Below are 26,073 nucleotides of genomic sequence, written 5' to 3'. Positions count from 1 at the left end.
ACAAACCCTGACTCTAAGTCCATGTTCTTCCTATTTTGCCAGGTTTTTCCATCTGAGTCATTCATGGGCCCTTTTAAAAGAACAAAAACTTTCAAGGACTTCACAGACCATATTCCTGCACATCTCATATGTCCTAGAGCACCAGTACTTGCTCTGACCCTGTTTTCAAAAGCTCTCCTAACATATCAAGAGCAAAGAGGACACTATAGTCATCATCATCATTTTGGGGGTGTCTTTACCCTGAGCCCTTCCCTACAAATTCCTTCCCCAAACCCTGCCAATTATCCTGGCCCCTAGAAGGTGGACTTGGCTAGTTCCTTTCTTCTCTATAGACATATTTGACTTTTTATTCAGTCAATTCATATCACCCAAATATTTCCTGAGCACCTACTATGTGCCAGACGCTGAGCCAGATACTGGGGAGTTAGCAGTGTATAAGGCACCAACTTGCAGTTAAGTGGGTGGCAAAACCCTCTCATGATGGGAATGAAGTGAAAACTGGGCCACACCAACAGCATTCTCAAAGGGGACGTGCTTGTAAACCCCGGGAAGAGAGGACCAATTGCTGGAAAATAAATGAGTGGCGTGTGTTGGGGATATGAGGCTGGAGAAGCTCTACAGTTTCCCTACAGTTCAGCACAGAAGTCAAGGTACTGCCCGGGCTGCCAGTCCTCTCATCATAAAGGCTGACGCACTTGGACCTTAGGAAGCCTCTGCCCCTTCCATGAATAGTCACATCTTACCATTTCCTCTTCCTTTTACCCTTTGTTCACTGAGGCTAGATTCAGCCCGCTCTGTTCGCACCTGCGTGACACCTTGACAGTGTGTGTGTGTGTGTGTGTGTGTGTGTGTGTGTGTGTGTGTGTGTGTGAGACAGCTGTGTGTGTGAGTGAAGTGGGGTGGCTTCTTTCCCTCTTTCTATCCTCCCCACCCCAAACCATTTCCTCTGATTCTCGGCAGAAAAAAAAAAAAGGTGCACTGGCTATAGGTTTCTCACTGGGGACAGTGTAAAACCCAGCACCTCTTCCTTCAGTTTTGGGGGCTACCTTCCTAGCTAAGTCTCTTACCTCTATTTGCACTGAACAGTTGAGAAATATTGTGCCCTTTAAAAAGTAGAAAGCAAAATAAAACTAAAAGAAGACCTGTGATTACTTTTAGCAATGGTGGTGGGCTTAGTGGGGCATAGCACAGAGGGCACTGAGAGCAGGGAGAACTCACCAGGGCTTATCTCAAAGTATACCTTCTCCCCACCTCTCCCAATTCTGCTTCTCACCGCCAGTTAATGCAGAACACTTTTTATTTATTTAAGGGTATTGGGAATAAAAAATAAAAGCCTAATATTTTCTATGCAAGTCTGAAATTTTATTCCCACCTGTATTTCAGTTAAGGAAATAGCACTACCATGTAAGTTTTACAAGTCGCACTGGGACTTGAAATCAATTTCCCCAAACCCAGAGCCCTGGGTTCTGATGCCGTGTGTAAGAAGCGGTAACAACTGCCTTCCTGGGAGGTTGCTCTGCTGAATAAGGTAACGGAATCAGTTTTCATCTTGTAGCCACTGCATTTGAAAAACGAAAAGCCACAAGTTTGAGTGTCCTTTTGGCTTTTATTTCTGTCTTCTCATACATAACCTTTCTTGTTGACAATTTAAATGTTGGGAAAATAACTTCTTGCTGAGACATGCCTTTCTCAAAGTCTTTAAAGACTCACACAAACTCTTCAATGAAATGGACAACTCCTGTCCAGAAAATTCCTAAGACAAATAAACACACTTGGTTCTTATAAAAACATCAAATTATGTAAAAGAGAAGAGCTCTCATATGCAAATGTTTCCTAAGTTTCTACCTTGACACTTTCCATTCTTGCTTTGAGTCCCAGGATTTCACAGGAAAGGGACACTTCAGAGAACCTAAGAAGCTACTAGTAATCCTTTGCTTTGCTATAAATTTTTACACTGGCAAATACATGTTGCCCCTAAAATTTATAAAACAATTAGATACTAAGCTAAGATTTATACACCCAGCTCTCCACACAAAGTAAGTTTCTCCTACAGCGTTATGACTCCAGAGGCAAACAGGAGCTTAGATCTCTCCTCAGAAGCCGGCAAGCCCTGTTTGTCATCAAAGTCCAAAATTACTCAGGGTATAAATGGATTTCTTGGCTGCTTCTCAAAACATTGACAACAATAACACTCATAAAATACCGTGTTACATGTCTCTACGCCTGTCAAATTCAACACAAATGCAAGCTCATGAGATACAGAACCAGGAAGTTTTTTTTTCAATTAAAGCCCCTGAGTGTCAGAAATAGGAAATGTAATGCCTCAACTTCATTTACTCACGACCAACAATGACAACTAATACAAGAGGAAAAACTCTGGCAATTTTAATAAAGCAAAGAGCCAAGTCTTTCTTCCTGTATACCTGCAAAATTCACCAGAATGAAAGTCAGCATTTCTAGAAGAAATACATATTTCTTCCTTGGCATCCTTAATTTTGTAAGAATCCAACAATTTGTTCTGAGGCTGCCCATCCAAAGTTTGGCGAGGCCAGCAAGGGGCAGCAGGAGGAATGGAATGGGCAAAAGACCTGGGATTTAATTACAGTGCATCCCCCTACAAGTAGCTTGGACAAGTAGCTTAAACCCAGTCTGAATTTTTTCTGCTGTAAAAGGAAATATTCACAACAAGCATGCAGTACTTTTTTTTTGGAATAAAAATAAAAAGCATAGCAGATGTAAAATCACCTGGCACACAGTAAACATTCAAGAATTATTATTTGTAAACACTAAGATTACTGCCCAGTTAGGTGTGTCAGAAAGCATAATGCACTATTCCGTCCAGTTAAGTCTAGAGAAAGTCACTTGGCAGTGCATTTGAAGCTAATTAAAATATCTGATATGTCAAGAGGAAAAGCATGGTGATTTTTTTTCTCTTTGCTATTTCCAGGTCAGAACAGATTATATAATGATAAGCATTTGTTTTGGATATGGATGAATGGGTGGATGGATGCATGGATAGATGGAAAACATATGGATGAATGTATGGATGGATGGATGGATGGATGGACAGACGCATGCATGAATGGATGGATGGACAGATGGAGATTTGGGAATCTCCTTGCAAGACTATCAAAACCCCCAAAGAAAGAGGGAGAATATAACAAATTGTAATCTATTGTCTTTCATTTTTGAACCAGTGATTCCAAAGGAACTAGATGAACTTCTTCACAGCCTCCAACACAACTTTCTCCTTTTGAACACTACTAATTGGGGTCTTGGGTTTCATTCTCTATAGAAAATACTCGAGTTAAAATGCTTAACATTCACATACTCAGATATACAAGATACCAAAGAGCTCAAAAATTTCCAGAGACACATCCAAAAAGATAGCACATCTTTTTCTCATATAATTCACAACAGCAAAATCTTTGGCCCTTACCTGAAGGTGGGTCCATTCTGTATTTATTCTCTTGACACCAACCAACTGGTCGAAGTCTGTAATCCAAGTAAAACAACCACTGGTCATAGGATTCAGTGTCCTCCAATCCCACATAGCGAAGGCGTAATCTTCCTCCAACATTTTCAATCACACTAACTATCCAGTACTGAAAAGGGTTCTGAGAATCCTGAAGTTCTATTAAGGAATCAACTGTAATGAGGTCTATAGGGCCTTTCCCTCGCAGAGGCTGTTTAAACAGAAGCAAAACTCCTTATTTTAAACTTTATTTTAAGGTTCTCATGGAAACAGATGACAGCAGAAGATAATATTTTTTCACACCATCATCCAAGCTATTGGCAAACAGTCTGGTGTTTCCCTCCACCCCCATCCTTTCCACAGCCCTCGCCCCCTCCCCTTCCCTCTCCTCCCACACACACTTCCATTTACCCAACTCTGTCCAACAACAAAAATCACAAGTCAACAGGAAATAACAGTTTGTGCTATGTTCTCACCAAACAAATACCCTTCCCAGATAAAATTGCATTTGTTAGAAATGAGTACACTTTTAAGAAGAGTTATACCGAAATTTGCCTTGAGCTAGAAAACGTGTGGTAGCAGAATGTCTACTTTTCTAATAGACAGATATATCAAACATGAGACTGTAAGTTTATACTGGGACTCAACAGACATGTATCTTACAATGGCCACTGCTATAGTAATCAAGACCCTCTCATACTTTGAATATGTGCATAAAGCATGAACATGTGTAGATAACATGTTTGATACATAATGATATATACTAAATTAGAATATTATGTAAAGTTGTGTCTACATCTAACCTGATAGCTGGTTTAGAGAATAAATGCATTTACTGCCCTATATAAGCAACCTTCTTAGCATATGTTAGCATAAGAAAAGGGTGTTTGTTCAGTCAGGCTTGTAGGCAAATGTGTTTTTTTAAAAAAACCTGAAAGAGTAATATAATCTGTCCTTTCGAAAGGGTCAACAACCATCATTTTGATTTGTTAACCAAAAAATTAAATTAGTAGCCATTAAGATAAACAAATACACTAGGCAAAATCTTCACAGAACCAAACCCTATAACTCAATATGTCAGACAATGGTGTTCCAAAGTATCAATATCTTTTATGACAGGAGGGAAACTTATTGTTAAGGTTAAGAGAATAATGATATTGTCAACATCCACATTGTATTCCTTGTTATTCATTGTGTTTTCCCCTTTTTCAAGGGCATTCTTGAAACAAATATGGTAACACAATAATTATCTACAACACACCTTTTACTATATATAATAGAACAGGAATATAAAAATAAAATGTTTCATCAAAAAATTATTTACAAATGAACCATCAAGATTTCAGATTTAACTATTTTTTTCAGTACCATAAATTACCTTAATCATATTTAAATATGGTTAGTCATTTGTCCTCTTGTTTTTATAAGAGAGGAGGTTAATTCAATTATTACTTATCATGTGCATATAAATCTTTGGGTTATGCTTCCAGAATGGAATAGTTAATGAAACCATTTATCAATATGCTCCCAGATTATACTAGTTTCACCTGTACAAAACAGTTATTCTTCGGGATTTTATTTACATACACTAATAAAGGGTAGAGGCTTAAACATATAAGATAGTGAGATGTTCTAACATAGTATTATTTTAAAATGTGTTCACATATTTTAAAGCAAATTTAAAGCAAATTCCCCATTTATTGATTGTAGCACAGATGAAGATTTTTCAATGCCATTAGAATCAGAAACCTAAGTAACTTAGGAAAAAACAATGTTAGGCTTTTTGAATATAGATACCTGTGTGTACGCATGTACCTGTGGAAGGATATATGCAAAGGTGCCATTAGGTTTGAGTTCATGTAACTGATGCTTCAGACATAGAATAGCTGTAAACAATAATACATACACCTTCCAGAAGGTTAGCAGGTGCTGTCCGGGAACCAGTCAAGTCACGAATGAGAAATTCTGTCCAGTCTGTGTACTTTTCTTTGATTGCTGGTGAAACAAAGGAGAGAAAACACTTCAACGCCACTCAATTATCAAATAAACTTAAAAGGACAGCATTTTGCTGTTTATGAGTGTTACTTCAATATTTCTCTTAATTTTAAGCACCAATCTTAAGTACTAAAATCATAACAGCAAATCTATCAACAATGGGTGTTCATACCCACCAGGTGCTTAGATTTTGCTGGGCCTGAGGAGATTAAATAGGAGGTTCTAAAGTCTTGAAAACTATTTAGAAACTTCTGAGAACAACAAAGATATTATAAAGTATGTAATTCAGTTGGTTCCAAGAAGAAAGAGATCAATGAGGGCTGGCAGAATCAGAGAAAGTTTCCCAGGTGAGAAAATAAATCCAGGCTCTGAATTACACAAAAGGGTTATAGAGGCAGAGAAGAGGAAGATGGGACTTTCATATTGACAGGAACAGCACAGGCTAAGGAAAAAAAAAGGAAGCAGTGAATCTTAAATTATAAATGGAAGCACTTACTATTAAGAATAAAAGACTACAGTATTCCTTCCCTTGGAGATTTTTTAAAGACAACCTACATTAATTTTTCAGAGGTTTTGAATTAAATTGTTCCCATAAACAGGAGGATATATCCTGAAAGGATTCAACAGGACTGATAAGCTCCTACTATGTGCAATGAACCCTGTAACATACTACTGGGGCTCAAGCACATAGATATAAGTATTCCTCTTCTTAATAATAAATACAGCCCAGATAAAGACGAAACTTGTGAATAATTTTATAAAAATTATACATACACAGAGACACACACATTCCTTAGTACTTAGGAAATTCTATTTCAACTTTAGCACTTTTTCCGTTGTACAAATATACTTGTATAATTACAAAAGGCAATATCATTATTTTGCTCTGAAGTACAGGCTTTAACAAAGACATTACCTAAGAATTGGTGGAAGCAAAGGACAGACTTTTCACAGTGGTAACATTAGGTTAAGATAGGAAAGACAAGAACCTCAGAATATTCTCCATAATTAGACCACTTAATATTTATGTCATTAAAACCTCGGACAGTATATATGCAAACCCTTATGACAAAGGCCTTTGCTATTTAACATTCTACACATTGTTATGGCATCATACGTGACTTTTAATGGAGACTCCTTCATTGGGCGGTTGTAAGCATTAAATGAGAAAATAAATATAAGCTCCCCAGTAATTATCACACATTTACAGTATTAATCAAGCCTTGTAAAAGTGTTCTTTGAATCCAGAGACATAGAAGCATAGAACAACACACTGTGGAATCTCAGAGGAAAGGGTGGGGGGAAGAGATCAACCAAAGAACTTGTATGCATATATGCATAATCCATGGAAACAGACAATAGGGTGGTGAAGGCCTGGGACGGGCTATAAAGGGTCAATGGGAGAAAAAAGGGACATATGCAATACTTTCAACAATAAAGATTTTTTTAAAAGGGTTCTTTGGTAATGCAACTAACCATTCCTTCTTTAATGCACTCAAATAATTAATAACATGCTAACTTTTTTAAAAAAAATCTCAAACTGATGTAATTGAACTAATAATTTATTGCAATCCAAATTAAACTTTTAATAAACTTGTACATCAGATCATGAATACAAAATGATGACCACGGGAATAAAAATCACAGTATTTTATTAATTTGAAACATTGTAATTAGAATAAAAATTCCTTCCAGCATATGATGGAACTTTTTAGCCTTCTAATCTTTTAATTTCCCTTCCCTAATGTGGGTATTAATGCTAATTTCACCATTATGATCACAGCATGAAACACTGACAAACTGGTAGCCCACACACAAAAATCTACCTTATGGAAAAGAAGTCCTAATGTAAACTGTTACGGGAATCCAATGCATTTTTAGCTTCTATTCCAGTTTCTTCATATTATTATAAAATTGATTACCCATTATATAGTAGTAAAATACCATCTCTCTGTCTAAGCATACTAGTAGCAATAATATTTTAACACAACAGGATACATGGTGCACAAAGATCATTATTCCACAGTCACTTATTCATGTTTTTATGAGAACAAGATCAATAGTGAATAGATGATACACAATGCTTACATCAATATGAATGTTTACGCACACAGCTATTTATACTTTTTTTTAATTGACACTACAGAGCACAGAATAGTTCCTGTAGTCTACATTTCTTCCTCATCCAAATCAAACTTCTGTTCTTGCTGTTACACACAAAGCACCCCGAAACAAGAAATGCAGCACTGTTGAGACAGTAATCATAAAGCTCAGAATTCAAACCAGATTTCTTCGTACTTATATTCCAATCTGGCTTAAGCAGTTACTTTATAACTTTACTTTCATCAGTAAGTTATTCCTACAATTCACACAAGTCACATCTTACTGAAAAGTGAATTTATTCTAATAAGCTCTTATGGTATTTTATTATGCCTGTTTAAATAAGGCAAATACCTCAGTAAATACCAGTTAGCAGTAATGTATTACTGAGAGGATTTTGGGAAATTGCGTAATATTTTTTGCCAGCTCCTTAGAATGCATCCAATGCCATCTAGGGGAATAGCAGCAAGGAGTGCCCCCATCAGGGACACATAAGAGGTGCAGTGGTGCTTGCCTGAAGGTGCCATCCTGCCTCCATGTCTATTCTCCGTCCCTAAAAACCAGCACTCCCAATCTTGTTGCCCAGATCCAGCGACTTTCCCATCCTCTGCTATCCACCATCCCCATCTTTGCCCTATTCTACCTCCCCATCTGTGCCTTTGGGAAACTAGAGTAACTATAACTGCAGCATAAAGGAAAAACCTGAGCCACGCCATCACCCACAAGTTCTAGAACCACCCTTCCTTTTTAACAAATCAATTTGAACATTCTTTTCTGACAAGTCAATACCCCATTTCTTTGCTCCCCTCCAAAACCAAACTTACACTAAGATTTCTCTCCACCCACCATTCAACCCAGTCAACTTCCTCCCCCACAAACTACCAAACCAATGAACTGCATTTTTCTCCAAAGACCTGCGCATCCCCACACCAACGCCTTCTCAAGCCTTACTTGGATATTGGACACAAATGACCACTTCCTCCCTCACAGTGTCCTCTAGGGGTCTCCTCTACTCAACTTCCGATGATTCGGTGCGTTACTTAGAAACTGGTCCTGGGCCGGCTCTCCTTTCTTCTCGCTGTGTGGTCTTCCATGGACAATCTTATACATTCGCCTGACTTCAATCACATCAATACCATCAACTGCCAATTTCTCTCTACAAACCAGACCTCTTTTCTGAGCCTCAGAATCACAGATTCAATTGCCTGATTATCAGTGAGGTTTAGAATCATGACATTATGTTAATTCAGATTTCTTTTCTGGGAACTTACTATTTACATCCCTTGATCATTTTTCTATATACGTATCTTTTTTAAAAAAAAAATGTTGACTTTTAGGAGCTCTGTCTATATTAGATATTAATTCTTTGTTAAAAATAGCAAAGCTCTAACTTAGTAAATGATATGCAACATGAGCCTTTAAAAAGAAGGCATGAGATCATTTTGCTCAGCCCTTGAATCTTAGAATAGATTTCAAGCTCTTCAGCCTGGCTCGATGTCCTGCATGACTGGGTCCCTCTGCACTAATCTTCCTGTGCTGTCCACACTGGATTTCTCTAAACTCTCCTTATACTGGGCCCCATTAGGGTTTTGCACACGCCCTTCCTTCTGCGAGGAAACACTTTCTCCCTGTCTCCTCATCATCTCACCCATCACTTCCTCCTTGACCTCTGCTAACTTCTAAAATCAACTGTATTCTCTCCTGGAAGCTCAAATTCTTTCCCTTCATAAATTTAATGCACTTTATGATTATATGTTTGTACATTTGTCTGATGACAGTTCCCACCTGACTGTTCACTCCAGGAGGCTAGGAACCATCCACATACATTGTGTTACTTCTGTATACCCAATACCTATAACAACTGCACATAGTAGGTGTTTAATAAAATTTTGGCACTGGAAGGAAGGACTAACAGATTAGATGGTTCTATAAATTGTATCTGCTTCACTAATATTTTGTTGAAACAGAACTTACTGAATTCAGGTGAAGAAAAACTGTTACCATGGATATTACACGGTCCTTTCAATAAAATATGATTTAACTCAATAGCACATTACCAGCATTCACAAATGAACTGCCATTTTTTTTGTTTTTTTCTCTTATTTGCCTTGTTTCATTTGTTTGTGTGATATTAGTTATCATTTAAGACTTTAGTTTCCGCATACATAACCCAAAAAGCCAGAGACCTGCCCATTTAATTGAGATAGCAATAATGTCTTATATGCTAGGGCAGACACATAATACTTCTCTAGAGTTCTCCTTATGAGTTAGTACACAATATGAGTCCATTAGGCAACACGGATACTGTTCATTTCAGACAAAGACATCATCCAGAAATTAAAGAAACACAAGGTACTACATACACCGCCATACTTTATCCTTAAGGGACCATCTACTTTCTCTGAAGCACCCCAGAACCTCTTAGCACTAGAAACACCCAAGACTTACAAAACAAAAGCCATACAAATATCAACTATATATAGCATTCTCTAGACACAACTCACATTACTCTACATCCTATTTCTAAGAGCCCAGAAGATAAAAAGCCTCTAAAACTATTAGAAGAAATTTAAAACCTTATCATTGTTCTCTGGTAAAAGATTTTTGCCCATTAGAGTATGGACTTTGTCTCATTCTCGCAAATTTTCACCAATTCTTTTCTAGCTACTAATATCTCACTTTATAGACATTTCTGCTGTTGCTTTAAATATTTTCCTGCGTTAAAAAATAACCTTCCAAAGAATCTGCCACTTTTTATTCTCCACTAGGAAAAACTTGCTACAGGTCTTTTATTGGTTTGCACTACGGCAAAACTGTCAAGACTGAATTGACATATCACAAAGGTCCAGGGCTGTAGTTCAATGGAATAAGACACACACACACATATGCTTGACTTATTTCTTTTTGTAAAGTTACTTTCTTTTTTTTAAAGAAGGCTGTTCTTTTTTTTTTTTTTTTTAATATATTTTATGGATTTTTTACAGAGAGAAAGGGAGAGAGATAGAGAGTTAGAAACATCGATGAGAGAGAAACATTGATCAGCTGCCTCCTGCACATCTCCCGCTGGGGATATGCCCGCAACCCAGGTACATGCCCTTGACCGGAATCGAACCTGGGACCCTTCAGTCCGCAGGCCGACGCTCTATCCACTGAGCCAAACCGGTTTCGGCTGTAAAGTTACTTTCATTGCTGCTGCAAAATGACTTCCATTCAAATTTTCCCCAATGCTCCCCTTAGGTGTATGTCTTAAAAAGACAGAAACAAGTTTGCATAAAATTAACATTAACATGCTCTTTGTATATGTCTAATTACATGAATCAGCTTATATTTCAAAATTTTTCACATTATTGTCTATGATGGTTTATTTGATGTGTCAACTTGACTAGGCCACAGGGCCCATATATTTAGTCAAACATTATCCTGGACGAGGATGTTTGTGGATGACATTGACATTTATGTTGGTAGATGTGACAAAGCAGATTGTCAGGCAGATTGTCGTCCCAACGTGGGTGGGCCTTATCCAGTCAGTTGAAAGACACAAAAACAAAAGACTGAGAGCAAGAGGTAATCATGACAACATCAAAGAAAAATTAAATAAATAGACATTCCATGCTCATGGATAGAAAGACTCAATATTATCACAATGTCATTTCTTTCTATCTCAGTGATGGCGAACCTATGACATGCGTGTCAGAGGTGACACGCGAACTCATTTTTATGGTTGATTTTTCTTTGTTAAATGGCATTTAAATATATAAAATAAATATCAAAAATGTAAGTCTTTGTTTTACTATGGTTGCAAATATCAAAACATTTCTATATGTGACACGGCACCAGAGTTAAGTTAGGGTTTTTCAAAATGCTGACACGCCGAGCTCAAAAGGTTCACCATCACTGTATCTTGATCTATAGGTTCAATGCAATCCCAATCAAAATCCCAGCAAGTTATTTGGTGGATACTGACAAGCTGAGTCTAAAGTTTATATGGAGAAGATAAAGATCCAGAATAGCCAATACAGTACTGAAGGAGAAGAACAAAGTAGGAGAACTGACACTACCTGACTTCAAGAATTACTATAAAGATACAGTAGTCAAGGCAGTGTGGTGTTGGCAAAGGAATAGACAAACAGATCAGTGGAACAGAACAGACACCCCAGAGACAGCCTACATGTATACTGTCAACTGATCTTTACAAAGGTGCACAATGACACAAAGACAGTCTTTTCAACAAATGGTCCTGGGAACTGGACATTAATGTACAAAAAAATGAACCTACATGCAGATTTTACACAAAAATTAGCCTTCTGAAAAATAACTAAAAATAGATCACAGACCTAAATGCAAAGCCTAGAAGATAACACAGGAGAAAACATAGATGACCTTGTATATGGTGATGCCTTTTAAACTACAATGCCCAAGGCATGATCTATGAAAAAAAAATTGATAAGTTGAACTTCATTAAAATTAAACACTTCTGCTCCGTGAAAGACAATGTAAAAAGAATGAGAAAAAAATATTTGCAAAAGACACACCTGATAAAGGACTGTTATTCAAAATATATAAAACACTTAAAACTCAACAAAAAGAAAAAAAAAAACTAATGTGATTTTAAAGAGGGCCAAACCCCTTAACAGACTTCTCACCAAAAAAAAAAAGGTATACAGTTGGCAAATACTACATGACAAAATGCTTCACATCGTGTCATCAGAGAAAAGCAAAGTAAAACAATGAGATACCAGTTCATGCCTATTAGAATGGCCGAAATCCAGAAAATCGACACCACCAAATTTTGGCAGGGATGTGGAGCAACAAGAACTCTCATTCACAGCTGGTGAGAATGAAAAATGGTACAGCCACTTTGTGGAAGACAGTTTGGTAGTTTCTTACAAAACCAAACATACTCTTACCATACAATCAGCAATTGTATTCCTTGGTGTTCACACAAAGGAGTTGAAAACTTATGTCTACACAAAAACCTGCACACGTGTTTAGAGCACAGCTTTACTCCTAATTGGCAAATCTTGAAGCAAGCAAGATGTCCTTCAGTAGAATGGATAAACAAATAGTCGCACATCCAGACAGTGAAAGATTCAGCACTAAAAGTAAATGAACTATCAAAGCACAAAAGGATATAGAAGGACATTAAATGCATGTTACAAGTAAAAGAAGTCAATCTAAAAAAGGCTACATACTGTATGATTCCATCTATATGATGTTCTAGAAAAGCCAAAACTATGGAACAGTAAAAAGTGGTTGCCAGGGGTTAGTTGGGAAGGAGGGATGAATAGCGGGAACACAGAGCATTATTAGGGCTATGAAACTACTCTGTACGATACTATAATGCTGAATACATGTCATTATACATTTGTCCAAGCCCACAGAATGTATTACATCAAGAGTGAAACCGAATATATAAACTATGGACTCTATGTGATGAGGATGCATCAATGGAGGTTCATCAATTGTAACAAATGTACCACTCTGTGGGGGAGGTTGATAATGTGGGAGGCTTGACTGTGTTAGGGCAGGGTGTGTACAGGAACTCTCTGTACCTTCCTCTTAATCTTGCTGTGAACCTAAACCCTAGTCTGTAAATTCCTTAAGGACAACACGCTCTATCTTATCATCATTGTTTATCCTAGTGCCTAGCACAGAGAACCCAACAAATGTTCCCACATAGCTTTCAAAAGTGAAGCAATTTATCATCCTCCCCTTAACCCAACATATATTAGACACCACAATTCTGATTAGAAGGAAAAAAATTGAGTGTTTCTAATGTGCCAAACAGAGCCAAGCACTTCCACACACAGCAACTCAGTTAGTGCTTCCCAAAACCAAGGAACTATTTATTCTCTTCCTCATTCAACAAATAAGATTCAAAGAGACAGACAGTTGGTAACAGATATATTAAAGAGTATATTTGCAAACATGTATAATTAAGGGAATAAAACAGACAAATAAAACAAAATAATAAAACAAATAAAACAAAACACAAATTATTTCATAAATATAGGACATAAACACAATTACTCAGCAAAACCTTAGCTTAGACTCTATGTCAGATTTCTCAAAGCTACTTCTTGTCTACTTTTAAAGATTTATATGGCTAGGTAAGCAAATTTTGAAAAATTTAAAATAAAAACTCCTGTTTGTCCCAAGAGCTACACCTCATGAAATGTTACTTCCTTTAGAATGAAACTAAGAGTAATACTTTGCAAAAATACATAACTGATGAGTACTTTCTTAATAGATACAAATCTGATTAACATGCTAATCACAACAATTAAAGGTATCTTTAAATATACCTCATTGAAGAGGGTTTACACTAAATATGAACAATATCATGAGAAAAGAAATGGAATGATTACCTGTAAACATCTCACTTGAGAGTTGACATATTTATGAAATGCCATGAAATCCTTCTTATTAAAGTTAAGTTCAAGAAAATTCGAAGCATGTTCTTCGAGATAATCAGCCAGGTCCAACTGCAAGCACCAGTATCTTGCAGTCGTCATGGACAAACTCACTGACCTAACAGTTACGCCGGAACACAACACATGGCCCAGCTGTGGTTAAATACTTTAAATCCGCCATGTCTGTAAGTACTAATGAAACACAAGCTCTCTTCCACCAAATAGCCCTATAAGAACTCTGAGATTCTGTTTCTGAATTACCCAAAAACAGATCTTGGAAAAATGGAGACCCCAGAAAATATTCTCCTGACAATAGGATTTATTATCCAGTTATTGTGGATTTAAATCTTTTCCAACACTACGCTCCATTAGGACCCTTTTATTGACCTTTAAATTTTTTAAACATTTTACTGGAAATTTGTTAGTGACTTGTGTGTTTTTTTAAAGAAGGATCAAAACACATTTTGCATATCTAAATTATAGTGGTCACTAGCAACTCAAAATTACAGAGAGCGGGAGGACGATATCTAAATTATAGGCCTGCAACCTGGAGAATAATCCGAACCTATAACCTCACTCCTTCACACATGTCTTCCCTGAGGAACTTTCCGCTCTGAGAACTCCATAAGGCAAAATGAACAGATCAAATTTTCTGTCAAATCCAAGGGCAAGAGCTACCACAGATGTCATGGTACAATTATTTGGAAGCAAGCTGGGCAAGCACCATGAACCAGGTGGGGCCAGACTTGCAGAGTACAAGACAGAGTAGAAAAGATCACTAATGACGTCTACATCGCCAAATCCAATAGTCACTTCCCAATGGTATACCTATTCGACATGATAAACAGCATTTGATATGTTGGCTCACTCTCTCCTTCTTCAAACAGTCTTCACTTAGTGTTAAGGATTAAATGTTTGCCTCCCCAAAGACCTTATGTTGAAATCCTACCCCCAATGTGATGGGATATAGACGTGGGTCTCTTGGAAAGCGCTTAGGTCATGAAGGAGTAGCCCTCGTGATGGAACTAGTGCCCTTAGAAACGAGAGCCCGGGAGCTGTCTCACTCTTTGACCTGTGAGGACACAGCAGGGAGTCGGTAGTCGGCAAGCCAGAAAAGGGCCTTCACCAGAACCCAACCATGCTGGCACCCTGATCTCAGACTTCTAGCCTCTAGAACTGTGAGGAATGAATTTTTGCTGTTTATAAGCCACCCAGTCTATGATATTGTTACAGCAGCCCGTGCTGGCTCAGACAGCTTCTGGGCCATCAATCTCTCTTAGCTTATCCCACTGGGCGTCACTTACCTCAATGGACATCACCGCTCAGTCTCCTTTGCTGTTCCTTCTCTTCTTTTCAACTTCTAAACATTGGAGGGCCCCAGAACACAGCCCTAGAATCCTCTCTATCTACACTCATCCCCTAATTGACTGCAACCAGTCTCATGGCTTCAAATACTATATGCTGACAATTTCTAATCATGTCTCTAGTCAGGAAAGTCTTTCTGAACTCTAAACTCATAGATGACTTCCACCTTGACATTTCCACTAACATTTCAACTTGCCACGTCTACACACAAACGTGCTCCTCCCACAGAACTCCCCAACTCAGTAATAACTGTGCTTCTTCAGTTGCTCAGGCTGTGGTCACTCCTGGCTCTGACTTGTTCTATCCTATCCAACCCACAACCACAACACATTCATATTCTCTCCCTCTCTCTCTCTCTCTCTCTCTCTCTCTCTCTCTCTCTCTCTCTCTCTCTCTCTCCCTCTCTCTCTCCATCAGCAAACCCTGTCAACTCTACCTTTGTATATATCCAAAATCCAGCCACTGTATTTTTTAAGCCAAATCCACAACCACCACCCAGATCTATGCCACCATTATTTCTTTCCTGGATTACTGCTACAACCTTCTCATAGACTTTGCAGCCAGAATGATCCATTAAGATCATAGGTCATGGCTGAATTACTCTGCTGCTCAAAACTCTCTGATGAGAAAAAGTCAAAGTCTTCACCATGGCCTACAGGGTCCTATTGGCCACAGCCCTGACCTCTTCTACTCTTCCCCTCAGCACTCAATCCTGGTGGTATGCATGGTGTCCCCCTAGCACCATGGTCAGCAAACTCATTAGTCAACAGAGCCAAATATCAACAGTACAACGACTGAAATTTCTTTTGAGAGCCAAATTTTTTAAACTTAAACTATATAGGTAGGTACCTTGTTATTAACTTAATTAGGGTACTCCTAAGCTGGCCTTCGCTAAAAACATCCTCAATCTGAGGGGTCGACCTCAGCGAACGTACCCCCACTTCTTCTAATGCCACTTCTTCAAAATAGACTCGCCCAGGCCCAAAACCGACTTCTGCGCATGGGCCATGAAGTTTCAATCGCACTGTACGTGCTTACCCGCACGTGGTATTTTGTGGAAGAGCCACACTCAAGGGGCCAAAGAGCCGCATGTGGCTCACAAGCCACGGTTTGTCGACCACTGCCCTAGCACATCAAGCATGTTCTGACCTAAGGACATTTGCACTTATTATTTCCTCTGCTCAGAACACTCTTCCCCTAGTTATATCTGAGGCCTGGCTCTTCCCTTCATTCAGGCCTCTGCTCAGATGTCACTTAGTCAAGGCAATCCCTACCTCCCCACACATACCACATAAAATAATATATCTTGTGCAGCCAACCAATGTCATTCCCTAGTCCGTTTACCTAGCCTTCTTTTTCTCCAGAGCACTTATTTCCTTGGTCAGCTAAATACTTACATGTTTACTGTCTATCCCCCCCTCCCTCTAGCAGAACTTCAGGCACAGGAGAGCAAGGATTCTTTTTCTTTCACTGTTATATCTCAAACACCTAGCATTACTATATGGTATTTCTTGAACTAGGCTTCCCAAAAGTTAACTAGCATCTCAGCCATGCCTCCCTCTTTCCCATTAAGAATCCTCACCCAGCTTCCTTCTAAAGCAGCCTAATGAGAGGGGAAATATAACTAAGGGGCACTATAGTATCAAATGGAAAAATGTAGTGGGTTAGAATTATTTCAAAAATCGGGCCAAGAGTAAGGGACTTCACGAGTCAACCTAGCAGAGATATGTGAACTAGAACCCCCACTAACCACAAAAAACTGGGGAGAGAAGGGGTGAGGGAGCACTAGAGATTTTCATGGGCTTCAACAGGGTCCCAGGGAGAGAGCTCCAGGTGGGAGAATATATGATCTTTCCAAAACAAAATAAGATTGCTGGCAAGGTAATCTCGTGCTTACCTTTGTGACTTACTTCAATTTCTCTGTGTCAGGAAGTACCTTCTTACTAGTATTTCTAACCTAAATAATCTTGACTGCAGCTTCAGGCTATCTCCTTCTTCTCCAAAGCTCTATAACCTCCGTCCAGATAGTTCTTGTCCACTAATAAGGACTCCAAACACCCTCCCCCTCCTCCTCATGCAGTTGAAATATCTCAATAATTAACTCGGCTCATATAGTTTGAATCCACCTTCAGTGTTTAATATGACCCCAGTCACAGTATTCCCATCGCCAAGAATGCTGTGCGAATTAAATTATGGTTCATTAGTTAACCGCAGGCTAAGTAGCTGAGTAGGAGCTCACAGCCCTGAAGTTGACCAGGACACTGACCCTTGATGTAACCCAGGTGAAGTTTCTAAACAAAACAAACTGGAATTTCAATGACTTTCCAAATACAGAGATCCACAGGCAATTAGCTGGCTTGATTCTTGTTGATATGTACAAGTCTAAGGAGAGCGATTAATTATAAGGAACATTCCAAAGTGCAGGAATCATGATTCAAAGCCATAACTCAGTTTGTGATTAAAGGAAGACTGTTCGGAAAGAACAAAAATCAGCCATGCCTTTCCCTCCCCAGTGAAGGAAAAGCTGAGCAGTCAGAGTGCCTACAATAGAGGCATTTGGTTTGCAGGCAACCGTAGTAAAGGAAGAAGGCATATTTTAGTGTGTATCTGACTCTCTCTCTCCCTCCCTTCCTGCCTTATGATCCTTAGTAACTGAACAGAAAATTTCAAATAAGTGAAGTCCTTATGGTTTTGTCTTCTGTGATTCTTAAAACAAACCAACCAACTAAAAATGCTTCAACAGTACATCACACAATATACCAAGAAAAATTTTCAAAAGGGTCAGAATATGTAAAAGAATATGCTGCTTCAGTAGCCGTAATTCATTTTGAGTGCTTACTATAAATTCTGCCTGCTTTGTTACATACACAGATTTCATTTGGATTATTGCATGTGGCAGTTGTTTTTTAAGAACTCCTCTGTAAACCCAGCCTGAATTTTCTCCTGTCAATTACATGAGATCAAATTATGTTTGGAAAAAATGGAACTTTGCTAGTAACAATTATTTCTAAGCAATGAAATGTAACAGATATTAACTTACAGTTTTCTTCCTATTATCACTATGATCATGTTAAATGAGATTTATAGCTGTTCAATAAAACAACAACTATTATGTCGCCTTAGAAGCAGCAATTCATCAACTAATGTGGGGCAAACAATGTATGCCAGGTGAGCAGAAAGGAATAAATATCCTGCTCATTTTGAAACCAGTTTTTCTTCCAACAGCGGAAGATAGGGTAATTTGAGATTTTAAAAGAGGAGAGTGTATAATAAAACAGTAACTTATTTAGATGTTAACTCTCACCACAACCTGGGATTGACTTGTCAAAAAATCATAAGCTCTTGGTGATAAGCTCTTGGTGATTTTTGTCATTTTATCTAGTATTTCAATTACCTCAACACAATAAACTACTGAGATTTAAAACCAGACACAAATGGAATTAATCTGGAAATAACTCTCTGTGCAATCATTCTGAGTTAATAATTCTTAATTTAAGAATTGTTCTACATGGCCCTGGCCTGTGTGCTCAGTGGTTAGAGTGTCAGCCTGTCACAGAGGAGTCTCACGTTTAATTCCCAGTCAAGGGTACGTAGCCCTTTTGATCCCTGGCCTCCGGGATCAAAGTGTATAACAGGTACTCATCTAGTTAACTCTCACAATAATATTAAAAGCAGCACCAACACTGCCTCAACTGACCTATCAGGAAAGAAGCAAAATATACAAGGAAGACACAAGATATACAAGGACCATTAGCAAAAGACAGAACAGACAGAAAAAAATCAGACCTTAAAGGTTTCAGTTATTGGTATGATAAAATATACTTAATATGTTTATGGAAATAAAAGAACAAATTTAAATTCTGTAAGGAACACTAGCAATAACAAAATGATCATGAAAAGAAGAAAAAAATAGAAATTTTGTACGTTAAAATATAATGATTTTATTAAAATATCCAATCTCCCTGAACAGCAGATAAGGAAGCTGTAGAGAAAGTGTGCACTGGAAGATGGATGCAAAGAAATTATACAAAAGGTAGGGTAGACAAAAAGATGAAAATAGAAAAAAATTAAGAAACATGGTGGAGAGAACCAAGATGGCAGCATAGGTAAACACCTGTACTTGCTGCCTCCCACAACCACATCAAAATTACAGCTAAAATACAGAACAACTATCATCCAGAACTGCAGGAGAGCTGGCTGAATGGAAGTCCTACAACTAGAGAAGTAAAGAAGAAAGCACACTGAGACTGGTAGGAGGTACGGAGGCGCAGAACGGGCTGGTCTGGCACCCAAGTGTGCTGCTTTTTTATTTGGGAGGGAGATCGCCTCTGCAGAGGCCACCCAGAGGAGCAAGGGGTCCCAGCCCCACACCAGACCCCCAGCCCAAGGATCCAGAGCTGGGGAAAGAAGTCTCTATGGGCCGTAAGAATTACGAACTCTACAAACCAACGCAGATTGGAGCTGAGTGACACACCGGCTGCTGGAGACCCAGCTGCTCCTCTTAAAAGGCTGGCACCACAAAGTGAATTTACAAGCTCCCACTTCCTCTGAACTCCAGTGCCAGGCGAGGCTCTGGGGGACCCAGACACATTCAGGGAGAAACTAGACTGTCTGGCATCAGGGCAGGAACCCGGGGTGGCTTTCTTCCAGACAGAGGTGCTCGAAGAGGTCATTGTTCCCATGCTGGGACCTCCCCAGTGCAGGGCTGACTGGCAGCCATTGCTGTTTGCTCTGCCCTGGTGTTCGTTGAGACCCCGCTCCACCCAACTTATAACCCCACCCAACCTATGTGCAGTGGCTTTTGCATAGGAATGGTCTGTCTTTTCTCAGGCTAAAAATCTGTCAAACAAGCTGCAGCTGGGTTAGGGAGCCCCAAACCTATCAATAAAAGGCCCAAACCTGGCACCAGCACCAACCTGCCTTGCTTCACAGCTGGGCTTTGTCTGGGTACTTCTAAACCCAATACAAAGAGGAGGAATCTGCAGATCTCTCTGTAGCTCCTGCTGGATGGCCCCAAGCAGTGGCTGACTTTGTACCTCTTTGGAGATCCAAGAGCCAGTGTACCCAGTGGTCAGTGTGAGACCATACCAGATTACAACTCTTCACAACCATAAATGACACACTCAAGGGGAAGACTCAGTGAGCACCAAAATCCCACTGAAGCAAGTCCTGCTCCATAAGGGTGTATCCTGCACAGCAGCTCTCCCTCTAAAGTTGCAGCTTATCCCCACAGCCAATTGGCCTGGAGGTCAATTCCTCCCAGTAACACCAACAGCAATCAAGGCACAACTACAACAAAACTGTGCACAGAGCCCACAAAGGGATGCACCAAGAGTGTCCACCTCTGGTAATTGGGGAGGCTGAGCCACTGGGCCCTATAGGACACCTACTACACAAGGCCACTCTATTAGCTCAGGGAGACTTAGCAGCTACTCAATACATAGATACAAACAGAGGGAAGCAGCCAAAATTTGGCAACAAAGAAAAATGTCACAAATGAAAGAAATTGAAGAAAGCAAACTACTGGATATAGAGTTCAAAACCACAGTTATAAGGTTACTCAAGAATATTCTAGAAACCTCTGAGGAACTTAGTGAGACTTTCAAAAATCTTAGTGAGAATGCCAAAAAAAAAAAAAAAAAAAAAAAAGGAAAAGGACCAGTCAGAAATTAAGCATACACTGACTGAAATAAAGAATAATATACAGGGTTTCAACAGTAGACTAGAGGATCCTGAGAATCAAATCAATGATTTGAAATATGAGGAAGCAAAAAACACCCAACCAGAAGAGCAAAAAGAAATAAGAATCCAAAAATATAAAGATAGTATAAGGAACCTTTGGGACAACTTCAAGTATACCAACCTCTGAATTATAGGGGTACCAGAAGAAGAGAGAGAGCAAGATACTAAAAACCTATTTGAAGAAATAATAACAGAAAACTTCCCTTACCTGGTGAAAGAAATAGACTTACAAGTCCAGGAAGCATAGAGAACCCCAAACAAAAGGAACCCAAAGAGGACCACACCAAGACACATCATAATTAAAATGCCAAGGGTAAAAGACAAAGACAGAATCTTAAAAGCAGCAAGAGAAAAAACATTTAGTTACCTACAAGAGAATGCCCATACGATTGTCAGCTGATTTCTCAACAGAAACTATGCAGGCCAGAAGGGCATGGCAAGAAATATTCAAAGTGATGAATAGCAAGAACTTACAACCAAGATTGCTCTACTATCATTTAGAATTGAAGGTCAGATAAAGAGTTTCACAGACAAGAAAAAGCTAAGAGAGTTCATCACCACCAAGCCAGTATTATATGAAATGATGAGGGGTATTCTTTAAGAAAAGAAAGAGCCCTAACCGGTTTGGCTCAGTGGATGGAGTGTCAGCCTGCGGACTCAAGGGTCCCAGGTTCGATTCCGGTCAAGGGCATGTACCTTGGTTGCGGGCACATCCCCAGTAGGGGGTGTGCAGGAGGCAGGTGATTGATGTTTCTCTCTCATCGATGTTTCTAACTCTCTATCCCTCCCCCTTCCTCTCTGTAAAAAAATCAATAAAATATGTTTAAAAAAAAGAGAAAGAAAGAAGGTAAAGATAAAAAATATGAACAACAAAGTGACAACACATACATATATATCAAGTGAATCTAAAAATCAAATGAATAAAAAATCTGATGAGCAGAATAAACTGGTGAATGGAATAGAATCAGGGGAATGGAAATGGAACAGACTGATGATTCTCAGAGGGAAGAAAGTGTGTGTGGGGGGGGGGGGGGGGCGGGTGCAGGAAGAGATTAGACAAAGATCATATATGCATGTATGCATTACCTATGGACACAGACAATAGGGTGACGTCAGCCTGGAGTGGGTTGGAAACTGTGTGGAGGAGAGCTATGGGTGGAAAAACGAGGGACATCTGTAACAATCTCAACAATAAAGATTAATTTAAAAAAAAGAAACATGGTGGATAAGGTCTCAAGGAAGTCTGCCTGGACTGCTAAAAAGAGAAGAAAGAGCCGAAACCGGTTTGGCTCAGTGGATAGAGCGTCGGCCTGCGGACTGAAGGGTCCCAGGTTCGATTCCGGTCAAGGGCATGTACCTGGGTTGCGGGCACATCCCCAGTGGGGAATGTGCAAGAGGCGGCTGATCTATGTTTCTCTCTCATCGATGTTTCTGACTTTCTATCTCTCTCCCTTCCTCTCTGTAAAAAATCAGAGAGAAGAAAGAGAAAAAATCAGAGAGAAGAAAGAACAGGAAAGAGGGTAAGATAACAAAAATGTTCAGAACTGATAATAGTCAATAACCCACAATAACCTCAATAAACCCAAAAGAATTCAATCAGAATAAATATATTTAAACACATTATAGTGAAACCACAGGACACCCAAAGCAAAGAGAATCTTATGAGGAGTCAGAGGGAAAAAGAACTAATAATCTTTCAAAGGAATAACAATTGTCTGACAAGTGATTTTCAGCAACAATTAAAGCCAAAGAGAATGGATTATATTGTCAGTATGCTGCTATAAAATACCTGTCCATCCAGCATTATGCACACAGCAGAAATACTTTTCAATCCTACGAAAGAATGAAGACATTTGAGACAAAGAAAAAATGAGTTTATCCACAATAGTCCCCCACTATAGGAAATTCCGAAGGATATGCTTCACGAAAGGAAAGTAATCCCAGAAGGAAAATATAAGATGTAAGAATGACTTACAAGAAAATAAAGTGGCCTGGCCAGTTTAGCTCAGTGGCTAGAGCGTCAGCCTGTGGACCGAAAGGTCCCAGGTTCGATTCTGGTCAGGGCCACATGCCCAGGTTGCGGGCTCAGTCCTCAGTGATGGGTGTGCAGGAGGCAGCCGACCAGTGATTCTCTCATCATTGATGTTTCTATCTCTTCCTCTCCCTCTCTGAAATCGATAAAAATATATTAAAAAAAAAAAGAAAGAAAATAAAGTGGTAAGTATAAGAAAAAATATAAATGAACACTGGCATGGCTTTATGAAGCTGGCAGAGTTTCCCTGGTGTGGTCAGGGGGGCGGAAACAATATTCCACTCTAATAAAAAAAAAAAATCCCATGACACTATCGATGTAATTATACATGGATGAAGCTCTTCCTCCTAGTCTACCAAATACCTGAATTACTAAAAATATAATTGCCTTATTTGCATTTAACTCAATGAATCTTGCACTAGCACTTCTAGTGGCTATTTCTTGCTAGTTTATCTTTTACTGTGACATCCAGTTGGCTGCACTCTACCTTGCAAAGTAACAGATTCTTCCATTGATGGCAACTCATAATTTTTCTATTTACAAATCCACCTGCTAAGAATGTAAAGTGATTTTTAAAAGAGAATTTGGCTAATAAATCTATCACATCATCCAAGAGTGACTAACCCACCTGGGTTTATCTTGATTGACTCACAGCTCTACCAGCAGTCACTCAGCTACACAGGGCAATAAACCATCTCCCTGCAAGCTGCGATGATTAATCACCACCCTTCAGTTAAAGTCAATATCCCACTCACATCATGTTGACAACAAGAAAAATCTGGTAAGAAGAAATGGCTTTGCTTTATCTAGGCTGAGGATATATAAATTACAATCAGATTATGTAGATAAAATACATGAGCTAAATTTGTCCGTGGTAACTACACTTGTCACAGCACTTTTTAATGCCTCTAAAAAAGGATTTATGTAGGTGCTAGAGTGAGCGGACAGTTGAAGAAATGCTGTACGACAACTTCTGAAGGGCTCATTTGTAACTCATTCCAATTATTTCTTTTTCACTGTAGAAATCATTAGCTAGAATCTTTTCATTTCCCTGGCCCAGAGTATGTTTATTAAAAACCACTTACAAAAGTTGGACTATCCTTAAGGCATAAGCCATATCCTTAAGGCATGGACCATCCTTAAGGCAAACTACACTATTTCTTTCAGTCCACTGATGTCTTAACCGCAAAAGTGGGGCTCCGATGGTCCAAAGGAGCCCCGGCCACTGTCCAAAACAGCTGAGCTCCCCAGGAGAAGGTACAAAAAGTCCTTGAGGAATCCAGGAGACCACCATTATGAGTGTTTTCGTAAGATATAAAAGACAATGCAGCAGAAAAGAGTATGATGAACAGAATTGTTGATGCTGAAAGTAAAATAGATTAAATGAAGGAAAGAAGAATATGGGAACCCAAACATTTTGTCCTGAGATCCTACATGTCCTGAACAACAAGCCAAAATAAACTTCATATGCATGGCCAGTGTGACTCAGTGATTGAGTCTTGACCCAGGAGATCTTGGTTAGATTCCTGATCAGGGAACATGCCCAGGGTTGTAGGCGATCCCCAGTAGCAGGTGTGCAGGAGGCAGCAGATCATGATTCTCTCTCATCAATGATGTTTCTATCTCCCTTCCTCTACCTTCCTCTCTGAAATCAATAAAAATATTTTTTAAAAACAGCCTCATGTTTCACAGACGCAGGGGCTTTAGCTACATATACATAAACCCACTGGTAATTAGTGAGTAGACTGGAACTGCTTGATGCTCCTGTTCTCAGTTTAATGGTCTGTTGCGTTTATAGCTGGTAACTGTCTCCATAAGGGGCTGTCAACATATCAAAATGATATTTACTGAACCTCACAGAGTAGAAAGTGAGTCTGGGGTTATTTTTTCCCCATGGTTAATTATAAAGCCCTGAGATGGGGATTTTAATTACTTGCCAGGTAAACGTGCTATCTAACCTAACTTCAGAAAAAGAGAGACAGCACTGACATGACAGGATGGAAAGCTGCCTAGAGTTTCTGAAATTTGAGGGATGTTCCCAAGTTTGACCATGTCCAGTGGCTAAAGTGGGAAAATGTAGAGTGCTCTGCCCACCTTCGGAGAAATAAACTAAATATAACACTGAATTCTGTTCTCAAACAAAACTGAAGCCAATCCACCCAAAACAATTACCCTCTTTGGAACCATTCACACCACCTCCCTTCTAAGCGGAACTGCACAGCTTAGAAATCATTAAGATGGGAGGGGTGAGGTGCAGGACGGAGGGGGTCCATGGGAGAAAATTTTCAACTATAAAGATAAATTTTAAAAAAGAAAATGAATTTTAAGTGCAGTGAGTTTGATACAACTATTCTCATTTCAACATCACGGGTAATCGAGAAAAACAGCAAATATGAACGTTGTCTAAACAAAGGATGAGACCCACCCATCCTGCCCAAGGAACTCTGTCTGGTGTGTGGTGCTAAGACGGCCATGGTTCGCTTGAGTGAACCAAAGTCTCAGGATAACGTGTAATGGAAAGGCCACAGTTTCCTTATGTAAGCGTCTAAGTTAAAATATCTTCATGAGACTATCTTTATAAAATTAAAGCAGGTCATTCTGAGAAGTTCGATGTAGAAGAGGAAGGCTGCCTTTCACTTTTTACATTATACACTTAGTTTTCATTTTTATTACTTTTGTCATCTTTTAAAGTAATGAAAAATTCAGTTGAACCAACTGAGATTATTACATAGATTCAAATATGCGTGTGTCAGAACATCTAGTAAAAATCTAATGTGGAATTACTGTCTGTTCGTTAGGTTTTATTCTTAATTCCTAACTAATTAACCTTCAACAGAAAATATAAGGACAAGTCCTTAAATGAAAGGCCAATCATATAGGTCTAATCAAAATATAGTTAACATTGAACAGTTTTACCAGTTTCCACTTCCTCAGTTGCAAATTAACTTCAT

General features: G+C 39.0%; 1 protein-coding gene across 4 annotated transcripts in view; it reads right to left on the bottom strand.

Moving 5' to 3' along the window:
• The window catches only part of SFMBT2 (Scm like with four mbt domains 2), a 215,115-nt gene that overhangs the window by 98,780 nt on the left and 90,262 nt on the right, over positions 1 to 26,073 (bottom strand). For 3 of the 4 annotated variants that reach the window (XM_036341672.1, XM_036341654.1, XM_036341663.1), the window contains exons 5-7: positions 5,382 to 5,470; positions 5,273 to 5,290; positions 3,440 to 3,686 (exon numbers count right to left, since the gene is read on the bottom strand). In XM_036341672.1, coding sequence (XP_036197565.1) covers positions 3,440 to 3,686; positions 5,273 to 5,290; positions 5,382 to 5,470 — 354 coding nt within the window. The remainder of the gene's footprint in view (positions 1 to 3,439; positions 3,687 to 5,272; positions 5,291 to 5,381; positions 5,471 to 26,073) is intronic. The other variant, XM_036341680.1, reaches the window with a different exon arrangement.

This window comes from Myotis myotis, unplaced genomic scaffold (assembly GCF_014108235.1).
Source record: "Myotis myotis isolate mMyoMyo1 unplaced genomic scaffold, mMyoMyo1.p scaffold_m19_p_1, whole genome shotgun sequence".
Taxonomy (NCBI): Eukaryota; Metazoa; Chordata; class Mammalia; order Chiroptera; family Vespertilionidae; genus Myotis; species Myotis myotis.
This window is presented reverse-complemented; position numbering and strand designations above follow the sequence as displayed.